General features: G+C 42.6%; 1 protein-coding gene across 3 annotated transcripts in view; it reads left to right on the top strand.

The window, feature by feature from the left end:
* Nucleotides 1-15,021, top strand: part of LOC106584953 (spectrin beta chain, non-erythrocytic 1) — a 136,250-nt gene extending 121,229 nt beyond the window's left edge. For all 3 annotated transcript variants that reach the window (XM_014170641.2, XM_014170652.2, XM_014170647.2), the window contains 5 exons: nucleotides 9,001-9,055; nucleotides 12,344-12,558; nucleotides 12,704-12,877; nucleotides 13,149-13,191; nucleotides 13,605-15,021. In XM_014170641.2, the coding sequence (XP_014026116.1) occupies nucleotides 9,001-9,055; nucleotides 12,344-12,558; nucleotides 12,704-12,877; nucleotides 13,149-13,191; nucleotides 13,605-13,823 (706 nt within the window). In that variant the 3' untranslated portion in view covers nucleotides 13,824-15,021. The remainder of the gene's footprint in view (nucleotides 1-9,000; nucleotides 9,056-12,343; nucleotides 12,559-12,703; nucleotides 12,878-13,148; nucleotides 13,192-13,604) is intronic.
* Nucleotides 15,022-16,676: the final 1,655 nt, after the last annotated feature.

Below are 16,676 nucleotides of genomic sequence, written 5' to 3'. Positions count from 1 at the left end.
CAGAGTAGTGATGCTGGATGGGCGGGCAGGTGCGGGCAGCGATCGCTTGAAGAGCATGCATTTAGTTTTACTTGCATTTAAGAGCAGTTGGAGGCCACGGAAGGAGGGTTGTATGGCATTGAAGCTCGTCTGGAGGTTAGTTAGCACAGTGTCCAAAGAAGGGCCAGAAGTATACAGAATGGTGTCAGCTGCGTAGTGGTGGATCAGAGAATCACCAGCAGCAAGAGCGACATCATTGATGCATACAGAGAAGAGAGTCGGCCCGAGAATTGAGTTGACAATTGACTCAAATGATGTCAATTAGCCTATCAGAAGCTTCTAAAGCCATGACATAATTTTCTGGAATTTTCCAAGTTTTTGAAAGGCACAGTCAACTTTAGTGTACGTAAACTTCTGACCCACTGGAATTGTGATACAGTGAATTATAAGTGAAATAATCTGTCTGTAAACAATTGTTGGAAAAATGACTTGTCATGCACAAAGTAGATGTTCTAACCGACTTGCCAAAACAATAGTTTGTTAACACCTAATTTGTGGAGTGGTTGAAAAACCAGTTTTAATGACTCCAACCTAAGTGTATGTAAACTTCTGACTTCAACTGTATATGTAAAGATAAAATTAAATTAAGAATAGTCTGATGGGTGACAATATTAGCCAATCACTTGTGAATGATATTATCACTTGTGAATGATGCCCAGCATAAGAAACTGCATTTTTTCCCCCTAATCATAGTCACACACCTTATGTAGCCTAGCCCATATGCCTATATGTTTTGATAATGTTTGTATCACAATTAAAGTGACCAAATAGACTAAAGTTAAGCACGTTAATCCGCTTTACAAGGCGTTTAGAGCCTAAAGCCTTTAGAGCATGCATAAACAGCGCGTGAGTTTCAAGTTTCGGGTAGATAATTTCACCATAAAAATGCACCTTTTTAATAATGTTTTTTTGATAATGGTGTTTTCCCGCTAATGGAACATTCGCGCTTATAGCCTACTGCCATGTGCACATTGCTGTGCTTATAATGTGGAGAAATAGCCTAATAGTTTGTTAACATTTTAAGCTAAATATTGCGTCAGCCAAATTGCGTAAAATAATGTTTTGATGCTAGTGGTTGTATTAATTTGCAATCTATTGCATCCCGCAACTGTCCCAGACTATGTTTGGAATATTTATTTCTCGCACAGAATAGAATATGTCGACTTTTGTGCTATGGGCATAGTAGATTGACATAGGCTAGTGCTTTTGCTGCTCGTTAGGCCTACTCATCTTGTTCGCTAATGAAAAGTAAATGTGGACAGTTCTTCCAATATCTTCAATTATGCACCTCAGAATTGGATAAGGACGCATGCAGTTGTGTCCCCGATGTGTCTGTCTTTGCTTGTAGCCTGTGAGAAAGACCTGATCATGTGATGGAGAGCCATGTGAGTGATAGGTGTTTAGGAGCACGCAGCACTCAGGGAGAAGGGCACAACGCAGCACTCAGTGTCACGGCTGTCATGGTGAATGGATGACCAAAACGCAGACGGGATGTGAATGCTCATCTTTCTATTTAATTAGAATAAAATGAACACAAAAACAAGAAACAATAAACCGACAGGAACAGTTAGCAGGCTAACATAAAGCAGTGCTAAAACAACAACCCACAAACCCCAGGTGAAAAACACACTCCTAATATATGACTCCCAATCAGGAACAATGATATCCAGCTGTTCCTGATCAGGAGTCACAAGACTAACAAAGAAACAGACATACTAGAAAACACATACACAGACTTCTTCTGCCACGTCCTGACCAAAATACTACACAACTACTCCCTCTGCTGGTCAGGACGTGACACTCAGGGAGAAGGGCATAACGCAGGGAGAAGGGCACAACGCAGGGAGAAGGGCACAACGCAGCACTCCGGGCCAAGGGCACAACGGCCACTGGCCGCAAAAGGCATGGATTTTTTTGTTGTTGAGTGCATTACAGCCACAAAGGGGATGCCACAGTGAAATTGAGGCATTATCAAGTGCTTGTCAAATTGTGAATGAAAGACTAATGAAGTGTTTACAGCCTGCGCAAAAAAACAAAGCAGAGCTCATGCCTTTTAAAGCTACTGTTTTCAAATCATCATTAGAGTCGTATCATGCAGCTTTACAATGTATTAAACATCAAAACATATAGCCCAACATTTCTAGAACAATTAAAGTTACATTAATTACTCTAAATGAAGTATATAGGAGTACCTATTTCTTTGTTAATTGCTCAATACAGAATAGCCAAATGTGCGTAGTCCCTCAAATCGTTTGGAAAAAATATTTAGATTTTATTCAGCTTTGTTCAATTGTGTTCTTGATACTATAAAATATTGTCACAGAATTCTAAGCAAATCTTGTCTGTTAAATGAACTAGTGTAGCCCACAGCCATTTGGTATAGCCAGATCAGGACCTAACATAAGGACATATCAGAGTATGTTATTATGTTCTTCTGAAATAGACTACATTTTCTTCATATCATGCTTCTTTAGAGCTGTCTAAAATAAATAATGGATTTATTGTGAAGGTGTAGGCTATATTACATGGATTTATTATACTTTTTAAATTGTAGCTGTTCCAAAGGTCTGCATTGGTAGCTTGTAGGCTATGTGTGAAAGCCAGGAGATGAATGGTCAATTACCGTGAGACCAGTTATTTCCTTGACAATCACTGGCTGACGAAATGTTGTAACTGCCACAGCCCTAGTAGCGGTGTTGGTAAAGAAACAGACAAGGGTGTGTTTCCCAAAGCCATCATAGCTAATATAGTATGTTACTTATCGCTTATCTTGTATTCCAAGATGGCGTAGCAGTCAGAGTTCTTTTTCCTTCGTCTTGTCATGTCCCATGTATATATATATATATTTACATCTTTTCTTCGCATATCTTTTTATATATTTTTCTAAAAACTCGACCTCAAAACACTCTCCTGCAACCCGCCTCACCAATAAAAAAAATATATATATTATTTACCTCAAATCTGAAATCCACAACAGAAGCTAGCCAGCGGTTAGCCAGAGGTTGGCCAGTTCACTGGCTAACGTTGGAGTTCAGCTAGCCACGCTTGGCGATCATCAGCTATCCCTTAGCTCGAAAAGCTATCGGCAGTTTTGTACAGCGTGACTCAGACCATACCGGACCTATTTTCTCTCCATATCCCCGGACCTTATTCCGGAGCTAGCCAGCTGAAGAGTTACATCAGCCACTCCTGGGCTACAATCACCTATCCGGACCCGTTTTACTGCCGATGCGGAGCCCCATCGGGCCTTCACGACTGGACTACCGACGTTATCTGCCCGAGGGAGTTATCCAATTGGCCCCTCCGTCGCGACGTAACCTGAACGCCCATCTGCGGCCCGCTAATCATTAGCTGTCTTATTGGCTGCTATCTGAATAGGTCTATCGGACAATTTTCTTGGGCCACTATAAGTATAACTATTTTGCCAATTGCCAATTTGCCCTACCACACGGAACCCCACTAATCTACAGACGGAAACGCACGAGGTGGCTAAAAACAGACCTCCATCTTCCGCCAGCTAGCTGCTACCTATGGCCCGGCTAGCTGTCTGAATCTCACGGGACCCTTATGATCACTTGGCTAAGCATGCCTCTCCTTAATGTCAATATGCCTTGTCCATTGCTGTTCTGGTTAGTGTTTATTGGCTTATTTCACTGTAGAGCCTCTAGCCCTGCTCATTATACCTTATCCAACCTTTCAGTTCCACCACCCACACATGCTATGACATCTTCTGGTTTCAGTGATGTTTCTAGAGACAATATCTCTCTCATCATCACTAAATGCCTAGGTTTACCTCCACTGTATTCACATCCTACCATACCTTTGTCTGTACATTATACCTTGAAGCTGTTTTATCGCCCCCAGAAACCTGCTCCTTTTACTCTCTATTCTGGACGTCATAGACGACCAATTCTCATAGCTTTTAGCCGTACCCTTATACTACTCCTCCTCTATTCCTCTGGTGATGTAGAGGTGAATCCAGGCCCAGCAGTGCCTAGCTCCACTCCTATTCCCCAGGTGCTCTCTTTTGATGACTTCTGTAACCATAATAGCCTTGGTTTCATGCATGTTAACATTAGAAGCCTTCTCCCTAAGTTTGTTTTATTCACTGCTTTAGCACACTCTGCCAACCTGGATGTCCTAGCCGTGTCTGAATCCTGGCTTAGGAAGTCCACCAAAAACTCTGAAATCTTCATCCCTAACTACAACATTTTCAGACAAGATAGAACGTCCAAATGGGTCGGTGTTGCAATCTACTGCAGAGATAGCCTGCAGAGTTCTGTCCTAGTATACAGGTCTGTACCCAAACAATTTGAACTTCTACTTTTAAAAATCCATCTCTCTAAAAACAAGTCTCTCACTGTTGCCGCCTGCTATAGACCACCCTCTGCCCCCAACTGTGCTCTGGACACCATATGTGAACTGATTGCCCCCCATCTATCTTCAGAGCTCGTGCTGCTAGGTGACTTAAACTGGGACATGCTTAACCTGTTATGGATAGGGGGCAGTATTTTCACGGCCGGATAAAAAACGTACCCGATTTAATCTGTTTATTACTCCTGCCCAGAAACTAGAATATGCATATAATTGTTTGATTTGGATAGAAAACACCCTAAAGTTTCTAAAACTGTTTGAATGGTGTCTGTGAGTATAACAGAACTCATATGGCAGGCCAAAACCTGAGAAGATTCCAAACAGGAAGTGCCCTCTCTGACCATTTCTTGGCCTTCTTTAGCCTCTTTATTGAAAACAGAGGATCTCTGCTGTAACGTGACACTTTCTAAGGCTCCCATAGGCTCTCAGAAGGCACCAGAACATTGAATGATGACTCTGCAGTCTCTGGCTGAAAAACAGTAGGACATTTGGATAGTGGTCGATCTGAGAACAATGAAACGGGTGTGCGCGTGCACGTGAAGAGTCCATTTTACATTTTCAGTCTTTGAACGAAAACGACGTCTCCCGGTCGGAATATTATCACTATTTTTTGCGAAAAATAGCGATAATATTCCGTTTAAAATAAACAGCATTTGACATTCTTCGAAGTACGGTAATGGAATATTTTGAAATTTTTTGTCACGATATGCGCCGGCGCGTCACCCTTCGTTACCCTTCGGATAGTGTCTTGAACGCACAAACAAAACGCCGCTATTTGGATATAACTATGGATTATTTGGAACCAAACCAACATTTGTTGTTGAAGTAGAAGTCCTGGGAGTGCATTCTGACGAAGAACAGCAAAGGTAATCCAATTTTTCTTATAGTAAATCTGAGTTTGGTGAGTACCAAACTTGGTGGGTGTCAAAATAGCTAGCCTGTGATGGCCGGGCTATCTACTCAGAATATTGCGAAATGTGCTTTCACCGAAAAGCTATTTTAAAATCGGACACCGCGATTGCATAAAGGAGTTCTGTATCTATAATTCTTAAAATAATTATTATGTTTTTTTGTGAACGTTTATCGTGAGTAATTTAGTAAATTCACCGGAAGTGGGAATGCTAGTTCTGAACGTCACATGCTAATGTAAAAAGCTGGTTTTTGATATAAATATGAACTTGATTGAACAAAACATGCATGTATTGTAAAACATAATGTCCTAGGAGTGTCATCTGATGAAGATCATCAAAGGTTAGTGCTGCATTTAGCTGTGGTTTTGGTTTTTGTGACATTATATGCTAGCTTGAAAAATGGGTGTCTGATTATTTTTGGCAGGGTACTCTCCTGACATAATCTAATGTTTTGCTTTCGTTGTAAAGCCTTTTTGAAATCGGACAGTGTGGTTAGATAAAGGAGGGTCTTGTCTTTAAAATGGTGTAAAATAGTCATATGTTTGAAAAATGGAAGTTTTAGGGTTTTCGAGGAGTTTGTATTTCGTGCCACGCCCTATCATTGGATATTGGAGCGGTGTTCCGCTAGTGGAACGTCTAGATGTAAGAAGTTAACACCCCAGCCATCCTACAATCTAAGCTTGATGCCCTCAATCTCACACAAATTATCAATGAACCTACCAGGTGCCACCCCAAAGCCGTAAACATGGGCACCCTCTTAGATATCATCCTAACCAACTTGCCCTCTAAATACACCTCTGCTGTTTTCAACCAAGATCTCAGCGATCACTGCCTCATTGCCTGCATCCGTAATGGGGCAGTGGTCAAACGACCTCCACTCATCACTATCAAACGCTCCCTGAAACATTTCTAATAGACCTGGCCCGGGTATCCTGGAAGGATATTGACCGCATCCCGTCAGTAGAGGATGCCTGGTTATTTTTTTTTTGAAATGCCTTCCTCACCATCTTAAATAAGCATGCCCCATTCAAGAAATATAGAACCAGGAACAGACATAGCCCTTGGTTCTCTCCAGACCTGACTGCCCTTAACCAACACAAAAACATCCTGTGGCGTTCTGCATTAGCATCGAATAGCCCCCGTGATATGCAACTTTTCAGGGAAGTTAGAAACCAATATACACAGGCAGTTAGAAAAGCTAAGGCTCGCTTTTTCAAGCAGAAATTTGATTCTGCAACACAAACTCAAAAAAGTTCTGGGACACTGTAAAGTTCATGGAGAATAAGAACACCTCCTCCCAGCTGCCCACTGCACTGAGGATAGGAAACTCTGTCACCTCCAATAAATCCAATATAATTGAGAATTTCAATAAGTATTTTTCTACGGCTGGCCATGCTTTCCACCTGGCTACCCCTACCGTAGTCAACAGCACTGCACCCCCCACAGCTACTCGCCCAAGCCTTCCCCATTTCTCCTTCTCCCAAATCCAGTCATCTGATGTTCTGAAAGAGCTGCAAAATCTGGACCCCTACAAATGAGCCAGGCTAGACAATCTGGACCCTTTCTTTCTAAAATGATCTGCCAAAATTGTTGCAACCCCTATTACTAGCCTGTTCAACCTCTTTCGTGTCGTCTGAGATTCCAAAAGATTGGAAAGCAGCTTCTGTCATCCCCCTCTTCAAAGGAGGGGACACTCTTGACCCAAACTGCTACAGACCTATATCTATCCTACCCTGTCTTTCTAAGGTCTTCGAAAGCCAAGTCAACAAACAGATTACCGACCATTTCGAATCCCACCGCACCTTCTTCGCTATGAAATCTGGTTTCAGAGCTGGTCATGGGTGCACCTCAGCCACGCTCAAGGTCCTAAACGATATCGTAACCGCCATCGATAATAAACAATACTGTGCTGCCGTATTCATTGACCTGGCCAAGGCTTTCGACTCTGTCAATCACCACATCCTCATCGGCAGACTCAATATCCTTGGTTTCTCAAATGATTGCCTCGCCTGGTTCACCAACTACTTCTCTGACAGAGTTCAATGTGTGAAATCGGATGGCCTGTTGTCCGGGCCTCTGGTAGTCTCTATGGGGGTGCCACAGGGTTCAATTCTTGGGCCAACTCTTTTCTCTGTATACATCAATGATGTCGCTCTTGCTGCTGGTGAGTCTCTGATTCACCTCTACGCAGAAGACACCATTCTGTATACTTCTGGCCCTTCTTTGGACACTGTGTTAACTAGCCTCCAGACGAGCTTCAATGCCATTACAACTCTCCTTCCGTGGCCTCCAACTGCTCTTAAATACAAGTAAAACTAAATGAATGCTCTTCAACCGATCGCTGCCCGCACCTGCCCACCCGTCCAGCATCACTACTCTGGACGGTTCTGACTTAGAATATGTGAAGAACTACAAATACCTAGGTGTCTGGTTAGACTGTAAGCTCTCCTTCCAGACTTACGTCAAACATCTCCAATCCGATCCTCGACTTCTGCGATGTCATTTATAAAATAGGCTCCAATACCCTACTCAATAAACTGGATGCAGTCTATCACAGTGCCATCCGTTTTGTCACCAAAGCCCCATATACTACCCACCACTGCGACCTGTACGCTCTCGTTGGCTGGCCCTCGCTTCATACTCGTCGCCAAACCCACTGGCTCCAGGTCATCTACAAGACCCTGCTAGGTAAAGTCAGCACCCACCTGTAGCACTCGCTCCAGCAGGTATATCTCTCTGGTCACCCCCAAAGCCAATTCCTCCTTTGGCCGTCTCTCGTTCCAGTTCTCTGCTGCCAATGACTGGAACGATCTACAAAAATCTCTGAAACTCGAATCACTTATCTCCCTCACTAGCTTTAAGCACCAGCTGTCAGAGCAGCTCACAGATCACTGCACCTGTACATAGCCCATCTATAATTTAGCCCAAACAATTACCTCTTCCCCTACTGTATTTATTTATTTTCCTCCTTTGCACCCCATTATTTCTATTTCTACTTTGCACTTTCTTCCACTACAAATCTACCATTCCAGTGTTTTACTTGCTATATTGTATTTACTTTGCCACCATGGCCTTTTTTGCCTTTACCTCCCTTATCTCACCTCATTTGCTCACATTGTATATAGACTTATTTTTCTACTGTATTATAAGGTTACTAGCAAGTTGAAGTAAGTTTGTTTAACTCCATGTGTAACTCTGTGTTGTTGTATGTGTCGAACTGCTTTGCTTAATCTTGGCCAGGTCGCAATTGTAAATGAGAACTTGTTTTCAACTTGCCTACCTGGTTAAATAAAGGTGAAATAAAAAATAAAAAAATCTCAAAGACCCAGACTCATTCCACTCCCAGACTCATTCCAATCGTAGAATAAAAAAGTGCTTCCTTTTATGTATTTCAGTGTTGGGGACCCCAAGGGGTGCACATTTTGGTTTTTGCCCTAGCACCACACAGTTGATTGAAATAATCAACTCATCATTAAGCTTAGATTATTTGAATCATCTATGTAGTGCTAGGGCAAAGAACCAACATGTGCACTCATAAAACAATTGTGACTCTTTCAAGTAAATCAAGTTAGCTATGAAAATCACCACAGGCAAGTTGCTAGGTAGCTCATGGACACTTACTCATCTTCGTTGACTCGATTCCTGATTATCCCTTTCTACTTTATATTCTCCACAGTGGAGTAGAGAACGGACTGCAGAATGGACTGCCCTCAGACCAGGATTCTCCACAGGTAAGTTACTGCTCCAAAGTTTACCACCAAAAATATGCCAGCTTTTAGGGCCAATAGACTGACTAGGGCCTTACTTCTCAGGGCATTATTTTGTTAAATCTCACCTAAGGTGCATTGTTTGCATCTGAGGCGTTTCCCAGAAAACATAATTGCATTAAAGCTGAAGAATGAAATATTAATATATTGAAATATTTTATGTATGAAATATAAATTAAATTATTTTGGTGTGAAGGCCCATCCATGCCCCTTCAAATTATAATAATAATTAATGTCGGTGCATGACCCCACTGGTGTCAAGGCCACCTCTTGTGTCGGTTAATCTGCATTTTGTCCTGCGCTACCCTGTTATTCCAGTACTTTTCAATCACTACTAACACCAAACTAAGACCCAAGTATATGTAGAACAATGAAGCAGCAATTCCTGCATGTCACATATTTCTAAAACTAAAAGCATTGTATTTGGGACAAATCATTCACTAAACCCTAAACCTCAAATAAATCTTGTAATTAATAATGTGGAAATTTAGAAAGTTGAGGTGACTAAACTGCTTGGAGTAACCTTGGATTGTAAACTGTCATTGTCAAAGCATATTGATACAACAGTAGCTAAGATGGGGAGAAGTCTGTCCATAATAAAGCGCAGCTGCTCTACCTTCTTAACAGCACTATCAACAAGGCAGGTCCTACTGGCCCTAGTTTTGTCGCACCTGGACTACTGTTCAGTCGTGTGGTCAGGTGCCACAAAAAGGGACTTTTTGCAATTGTCTCAAAACAGGGCAGCACGGCTGGCCCTTGGATGTACACAGAGAGCTAACATCAACAATATGCTTGTTAATCTCTCCTGGCTCAAAGCGGAGGAGAGATTGACTTCATCATTACTTGTATTTATAAGAGGTATTGACATGTTGAATGCACAGAGCTGTCTGTTTGAACTACTGGCGCACAGCTCAGACACCCATGCATACCCCACAAGACATGCCACAAGAGGTCTCTTCACAGTCCCCAAGTCCAGAACAGACTATGGGAGGTGCACAGTACTACATAGAGCCATGACTACATGGAACTCTATTCCACATCAAGTAACTGATGCAAGCAGTAAAATTTGATTAAAAAAACATATAAAAATACACCTTATGGAACAACGGGGACTGTGAAGCAACACAAACATATACAGAGACACATGCATACACATGATAACATACACACTATACACTAACGTACACATCGATTTTGTATTGTAGATATGTGGTAGTGGTGGAGTAGGGGCCTGTGGGCACACAGTGTGTTGTGAAATCTGTGAATGTATTGTAATGTTTTTAAAATTGTATAACTGCCTTAATTTTGCTGGACCCCAGGAAGAGATAATGGGGATCCATAATAAATACAAATACAAATAGACGGCATTGGTATGGTGCTACAGTGCAGACCTGGGTTCAAATACTATTTAGGGTAATTTAATTACTTTCAAAGACATTCCAAAGTAAATATTTAAATTTTTTACATATATTTTTTTAAGACAAGTAGTTGATTATTGGAATGTATTAGGAAATACACTTGGAAAGTATTTTAAAACTCAAATGCATGGAAGTGTATGTAACCCAGGCATTTTACTACGTTTCAGGAGAAGACCCAGATGCAGACAGTGTCGAAGTAACAAAAGTTTATTACTAGAACAGGGGGCAGGCAAAACGACAGGTCAAGGGCAGGCAGAGGTCAGAAAATCCAGATCAGAGCCCATAAAGTACAGAACGGCAGGCAGTCTCGAGGTCAGGGCATGCAGAGGTCAATAATCCAGGGTGGTGTGACAAGGTACAGAATGGCAGGCAGGCTCAGGGTCTGGGCAGCCAGAATGGTCAAAACCGGGGAAACTAGAAAACAGGAACTAGAAAAATACAGGAGCAAGAGGAAAAACACTGGTAGGCTTGACAAACAAAACAAACTGGCAACAGACAAACAGAGAACACAGGTATAAGTACAGTGGGGATAATGGGGAAGATGGGCAAGCACAGAGACGTGAAACAGACAGTACTCACCCCACTAGGGGCGCCACCTGGCGTCCTACCTGGGCGCATACCTGGTTTACTGGGGTACCAGCGAGTTCCTGGGTCCAGGCTGTCCCTAGTGGGGACCCAGCACCTCTCCTCCGGGCCATAACCCTCCCAGTCAACCAGGTACTGGAATCCCCTGCCCCGCTGTCAAACCTTCAGGAGGCGCCTCACCGTGTACCCCGGTTGGCCATCGATAAGAGGGGTGGGCCTAGAAACAGGAGACAAAGGGCTGTGAGAGGACAGGCTGGCCGGCAACCGAATGAGTGTGGTCAGAGACTACCCTTCCTCTGCAGGCTCATCCTGACATGACCCTCCAGCATGACAATGCCACCAGCCGTACTGCTCGTTCTGTGCGTGATTTCCTACAAGACAGGAATGTCAGTGTTCTGCAATGGCCAGCGAAGAGCCTGGATCTCAATCCCATTGAGCACGTCTGGGACCTGTTGGATCGGAGGGTGAGGGCTAGGTCCATTCCCCCCAGAAATGTCCAGGAACTTGCAGGTGCCTTGGTGGAAGAGTGGGGTAACATCTCACAGCAAGAACTGGCAAATATGGTGCAGTCCATGAGGAGGAGATGCACTTCGGTACTTAATGCACCAGATATTGACTGTTACTTTTGATGTTGACCCCCCCCCCCTTTGTTCAGGGACACATTATTCAATTTCAGGTTTGTGGAACTTGTTCAGTTTATGTCTCAGTTGTTGAATCTTGTTATAGTTATACAAATATTTACACATGTTAAGTTTGCTGAAAATAAACGCAATTGACAGTGAGAGGACGTTTCTTTTTTGCAGAGTTTAGTACTTTAAAGTATTTTTACTTAAGTACTTTACACCACTGATCAGGTGGGCTACATCAGGTGATAATGCCTATTGCTAATAATATGGACCAATATGTTATATTGGGCTCATTTCTGGAGGGGGAAATTATAGTTTAGATGTCAGCATCATTCGAGGCTGCTCTATTGACTTACATGGCTTATTACGCTTCTCCGTTCACAGTCGATGAGTAGTCCATGCACACATGCTCCTTGGATGTAGAGAGAAGCTCCTGGCTCAGAGTGTTCCAACACTCCAACAGGTCTAGGGCTCAATCACAGCCCGAGGCAACAAGAGGCCTACTCAGTCAGGATTCTTTGTCCAAATACAATTCAGAAACCAAAATGAGCTATTAGCGTTGCGTACTCTAGTTTTAAGGCATGATTGGGGAAATGATTGGGCTCTCTCTCACACACACACAGAATGGCGTGGACAGAGTTGAGATCATGAATGGAGTGGTGGAGCAGAACTCAAAGGACCTGAGCCCCATTCCCTCACCCACAGCCAGCCGGCGGGGCAAGGGCAGCCTGTCCTCCACGTTGCTGACCCAGAACCACGATTCGCCTGTTGCTCAGCTGGAGGGCTTCCTGCATCGCAAGCATGAATGGGAGGGACACAACAAGAAGGCCTCAAGCAGGTATGGTGAACTGGATCAAAAGAGAGAATCCAAATAGCATTGTTTGGAAGAAGTAATTTAATTATACAGTTTATTTTAAGGAAGTTAACTTGTGTTATACAATACATCCCAGGCTCACAATGACTCGTTCGGCTCTCTTTTTTAGATCCTGGCATAACGTGTACTGCGTTATCAACAATCAGGAAATGGGCTTCTACAAAGACAACAAGGGTGCTGGTCAAGGCATCCCCTACCACAATGCGATTCCGATCAGTCTAATGGGGGCTGTGTGTGATGTGGCCATGGACTACAAAAAAAAGAAGCATGTCTTCAAACTCAGGTTAAAAATTATAAAAAATAGAGTTGTGTTAATGTTTCTTCTCACGGAATCACCCCAGAAGTGGATCCTCTCAGTTGCACTTCATTACGCTATCTGCTTCAGTCTAAATCGGATTTCTTAATGTTCTAGTTCATTTTGTTAGAACCAGTTCAGCTTAATGACTGCCATTTCAGAATGTTTTTTGTTGTTGCAAGTGTTGCTATCTGAATCTCTTTTGAATCTGAAATATATATGTTTATAAAGTTAGCAACATTTTTTTCATTTATTTCAGAGTTGCTGATGGAAATGAGTATCTCTTCCAAGCCAAAGAAGAAGTAAGTCGGCTTCCTTTAACATTTTGTGTAATCGTGTTAAAGATTGTTTCAGTAGGCCAAAACAAAACAGTGGGTATACTATAAAACAAATGAACAACAACTTTTGAATAGAGGCCCTGGTCCTGACTACCCAACCTAATTCTTGGGCTAGTTGCTTAACTGGCCTCCACAACCTTGCATGCACCTAATCTTCTAGGGTGAGTTTCCCCAAAATTCCCTAGCTAATGTGGCACTTTATATCTCATGATGACCCAGACTCAGTCCACTTGTAGAAAAGAAAAGTACTTATTTGGAAAATGTCATTTACTTATAAACATAGATCTTTACAATTGCCATTCTTTTTTTGAGACAGAGAAAGCACAAAATTAGCTAAAAAGTACTTAGGAAACTGACCTTTCAATGGCCCCTTACAGGAGGAGATGAGCACATGGATCCAGGCCATTCTGAATGCGGGGACACCTGACAAGGTATCGATTACGCCCAGCAACCAGAGCACTCCAGCGTCGAGCCGAGCCCAGACCCTGCCCGCCACCGTCACCCTCACCACCGAATCCAGCCCGGGCAAGCGGGAGAAAGACAAGGAAAAGGACAAGGAAAAGCGATTCAGCCTCTTTGGCAAGAAAAAACTATAAAGTTTCTCAGCAATGAAGACATTCTGTTTTTTTATTAGTGCAGTATTGTTTTTTTCTTTACTTCTTTTTCCTTTTTGTCTGCCCAGCCACAATGATATTCCTGCTCAAATACAACACATGCTGTGCCTAATGTTCCTTGAATTGGGTAAAACGATTGATGAGACTTGAAATACAAATGTAAAAGAAACATTTGAACTTTGTTAGTGGCAGGTTCCATCATGAAATAGATTTGGTAATATCATGAGGACCATTTTATTTTTTAACGTAATTACTTACTTGTAAAAATGTGTTTTGTGTGTTTTTGTGCTTTTTCCTTGTCATTGTGTTTTGTTAAAATGGGTCTGAGTATTTAAACATTTCCTCAATTGTGTGAGGGTGTCTTCAAGAGGCAGGCCTACATTCTCTTTTTGCTGTTGAAAAGGGAGACAACATTACTTCAAAATAATTCCTTTTTGTGACTGGACATGCACATATTGAATAAAAAATGTAATGACATTTTAACATAATTTACTATGATTCCTACTTGAGTTTAAATTGAAAACAAACAACCTCGAGAAAATATCAGGCTCCAAAAGGGCATAGCTCGCCAGTATTATTATATTATTATTATCAATAAGCGCATTTCCTTTTAGGTCAAGATAAGCCTAATAATACACCTGTAACTGAAACAAGATGAATATCTTAAAATTATTCCCTCATGGAGTAATGTTTTATATATATGATGGACCAGTAATTTTTTTCCTTTGTTTGTTTACTTTTGTCCCTCTTGAGTTGCATCATAATATATGTTTCCAAATAATAATAGTTGGCTACAGATTATAAAATCAGTAGGTATAACAAACACTTCAAAGCATTGATATTAAATGGAAATGTGGAAATTCAGCATTTACTGCAAAAAAAAGTTGCTTGCTTGTTGGCTCTAGCACTGCACATTATAATTTTTGCTATGTTATCCTGCTATTTGATACATAGTGTGCATTTCTTTGTCACTGTATCTATTGTATTGAGAGAAAAAAAAACATCTTACTGCACAATCAGAAATTATGTAATAGGAATGAAATGCTTTGCAATGCCTGGGTCTTTGGGCAATAATAGAACATTGACCCGGCTTTCTGATGTATGAAACTGCACCTGTAGACTTTTTTCTCTCTCTCTCTCTCAAATATGTGTGATGTCATTAAAATGCTATTAAACATTATAGTTTGTGTGTTATCTATGGTTTTGGAAAAGTGGAGCTTGTCTGCTTGAAAATGTTGAACCTTGCTGTAATCTAATGAGTACTTTAAGTCTACTCTGTCTGCTCTGTGCAATCAATGTAACTGTAAATACACATTCAAAGTTCAAATGCCCTAGTCTATAACTTCAGTACAGAGCACCTTATACACTTGTGATGTGCGGGTCATATTTTTGTTAACCCGCAACAGCCCGCAATTCCTAATAACCCATCTGCAACTGCCCTACTATATGTGATAAAGTGAAAATCTGAGGCCCACACCGCACCCTAACCCACAAACACAGAAAATGCACTGTAGAGATGCTGAAAAAATGTTTTGACGGGGTGCCGGATATTTTTTTTTACCGCCACTAGGCCTATGTTTCTTATAATTTCCAACATTTTGATAGGCTATTTGTTTGTCAACTTGTCTATAATTAGCCACATGCAGCTTATCTTCTGTCATACAGTGCCTTCAGAAAGTCTTCGTACCTGTCACGTCCTGACCAGCAGAGGGAGTAGTTGTTTAGTATTGTGGTCAGGACATGGCAGAAGTACTGGGTATGTGTTTGTCTAGTATGTCTGTTTCTATGTTTGTCTGCGTGGCTCCCGATCAGGGACAGCTGGTTATCGTTGTTCCTGATTGGGAGTCATATATTAGGAGTGTGTTTGTCACCTGGTTTTTGTGGGTTGTTTTATTTCGCACTGCTGTATGTAAGTACATAGCCTGTGAAACTGTCTAGTTGTTCATGTTTATTGGTTTCCCGTGTATGCTTTATTCTTAAGTAATTAAAATATGAGCATTCATATCCCGGCTGTGATTTGGTCTATTCAACACGGCTACACCTGTGACAGAACAAGCCACCTAAACAAGACCAAGCAGCGGAAAAAGGAGAAGAACGCTGAGTACATGGACTACGGCTAGAAATGGACCTGGGAGGAGATCTTGAAGGGAAAAGGCTCCTACACTTGGGAGGAGATCCAGGCTGGAATGGATCGCCTTCCATGGGAACAGGTGGAAAGAGAGAGGGAGGAACGGGGAAAGGCTGGTGAGGACCGGGAACGCTACCGGGGTACACGACTGGCGAGGAAGCCGGAGAGGCACCCCCAATTTTTTTTTGGGGGGGGCACACAGGTAGTTTGGCTAGGCCAAGGAAGAGCCATAAGCCAGCTACCCATGATTATATGGAGGAGCGTATGAGGTGGAGGGCGCCATGTTTCGCACTATCTCGCCCATACGCACGCACAGTCCGGTGCGCACCATTCCAGCCCCTCGCAGATGCCGTGCTAGAGTGGGCATCCAGCCTGGTAGGAGGATGCCTGCGCAGCGCATCTGGTCGCCGGTATCCTCCTAGGACCAGGCTACCCTACTCCTGCTCTACGCACGGTAACCATCAAGCCCCTGCACAGCCCAGTTCGCCCTGTACTAGCACCCCGCTCGTACAGGGCTGCTTGTTCCATCCAGCCAGGACGGGTTGTGCAGGAGGTGCGGTCAAGGCCACCTGTGCACCTCCATGGCCCAGTCTTTCCGGTTCCCGCCTCTCGTGCTGACTGGAAGTGAGTACCTCCAGTCTGGCGCGACCAGTACCAGCACCACGGATCAAGCTTCCCATGAGTCAGCCTAGTCCTATTCAGCCTGT

This window comes from Salmo salar, chromosome ssa02 (genome assembly GCF_905237065.1).
Source record: "Salmo salar chromosome ssa02, Ssal_v3.1, whole genome shotgun sequence".
In the NCBI taxonomy this organism is placed as follows: Eukaryota; Metazoa; Chordata; class Actinopteri; order Salmoniformes; family Salmonidae; genus Salmo; species Salmo salar.
This window is presented reverse-complemented; position numbering and strand designations above follow the sequence as displayed.